The sequence below is a fragment of the Myotis brandtii genome, unplaced genomic scaffold (assembly GCF_000412655.1).
Source record: "Myotis brandtii unplaced genomic scaffold, ASM41265v1 scaffold1020, whole genome shotgun sequence".
NCBI classification, from domain to species: Eukaryota; Metazoa; Chordata; class Mammalia; order Chiroptera; family Vespertilionidae; genus Myotis; species Myotis brandtii.
Genome location: NW_005353406.1, coordinates 566,374 through 567,652, shown reverse-complemented (window position 1 = coordinate 567,652; position 1,279 = coordinate 566,374). Strand labels below are relative to the sequence as shown.

Below are 1,279 nucleotides of genomic sequence, written 5' to 3'. Positions count from 1 at the left end.
CCAGACAGCCGAGGGAGCTCCGGCCACAGAGGCGCTCTGGGCGGTGACGGCGCACCCGCGTGGCAGGGCTCTCCACTCCCCACCCTGCCGTGACTCTTAGCATGAAAACATTCCAAACACTCAGTGGAAAAGGAGCAATAAATCACTGTGTACCAGGACTTCACCCCCAATAGTCAGCCTGCGTTTCTTAAAGCTAAGGTTCCCTCCTATGCATTCGAAACACCACAGGCCGCACCTAAGGAAAGTCAGCTCCCTGACGGCCACGTCTATTCCAATTTCCCCAAACAGCTCCCGGCCGCCGCGTGCTCCCCACACTGCCACGGAGGCCCGGTGGGTCCCGATGGTCACTCCCAGGTGAGAGCACAGCCCGAGGACACTCACCCGCACTGCGGATCTTGTAGATGATGAGGCTCATCAGCCCCACGCCCGCCCAGATCTCCTGGTAGACCTGGGTGTAGTAGGGCTTCATGGGGACCCACACATTTCTCACGAGGCTCTGAAACATCTGGAAAGGAAGCAGTGAGAGCTAGTGACACGACCATGGTTTCAAACGGAAATGGCAGGAGATTTCCGTCTACTCATACGGTTCACCCTCTTTCCCACGACTTATCGGGGATCTGCTGATGCCAGACGCCCCCGCCACCGCTCCCCCCACCCCACAGGCCCCTGCTCTCGGCTCTCTGAGCTGCACCTCCCCCAACGCCCGACCTGGGCCAGCGCAGCTCCGTCAGTCACCCTCATTCCTCAAGCCTGCGCCATCCTGCAGTGTCAGCATGTCCCCCAAGGGCTGCCCTCCACCAATGTCCTGCCCCGATCACACACCACCTTTACGACTTTAAATTGAGAACTAGTGTTTGCATCATCATGCTGAGAGCAGTTGGCATTTAAAAATATATATATTTTTATTGACTTCAGAGAGGAAGGGAAAGGGAGAGAGAGAGAAACATCCATGATGAGAGAGAATCATGGGCTGGCTGCCTCCTGCACGCCCCACACTAGAGGCCAAGCCCGAAACCCGGGCATGTGCCCTGACTGGGGATCGAACCGTGACCTCCTGGTTCATGGGTCGGTGCTCAACCACTGAGCCACGTTGGCCGGGCAGAACTGTTGGCATTCAAAGCAGAACAAGAACATGGTCAAGGCAGGACGACTTCCCGTGAGAACAATACCCAGGCCGGGTACACAGCGACAGCTGCAACTCAGTGCTCGCTCTTCAAGTTTCAGCTGCACGGAGGTTTAACTGACATAACATTGTAAAGATATTTAAAGTGTACATCGT

At 56.3% G+C, this 1,279-nt stretch overlaps 1 protein-coding gene across 1 annotated transcript in view; it reads right to left on the bottom strand.

Moving 5' to 3' along the window:
* Positions 1 to 536, bottom strand: part of LOC102247969 (chromosome unknown open reading frame, human C14orf2) — a 1,575-nt gene extending 1,039 nt beyond the window's left edge. Inside the window, exon 1 of the mRNA XM_005853262.2 lies at positions 382 to 536. Within this exon, the coding sequence (XP_005853324.1) occupies positions 382 to 505 (124 nt within the window). The 5' untranslated portion in view covers positions 506 to 536. The remainder of the gene's footprint in view (positions 1 to 381) is intronic.
* Positions 537 to 1,279: the final 743 nt, after the last annotated feature.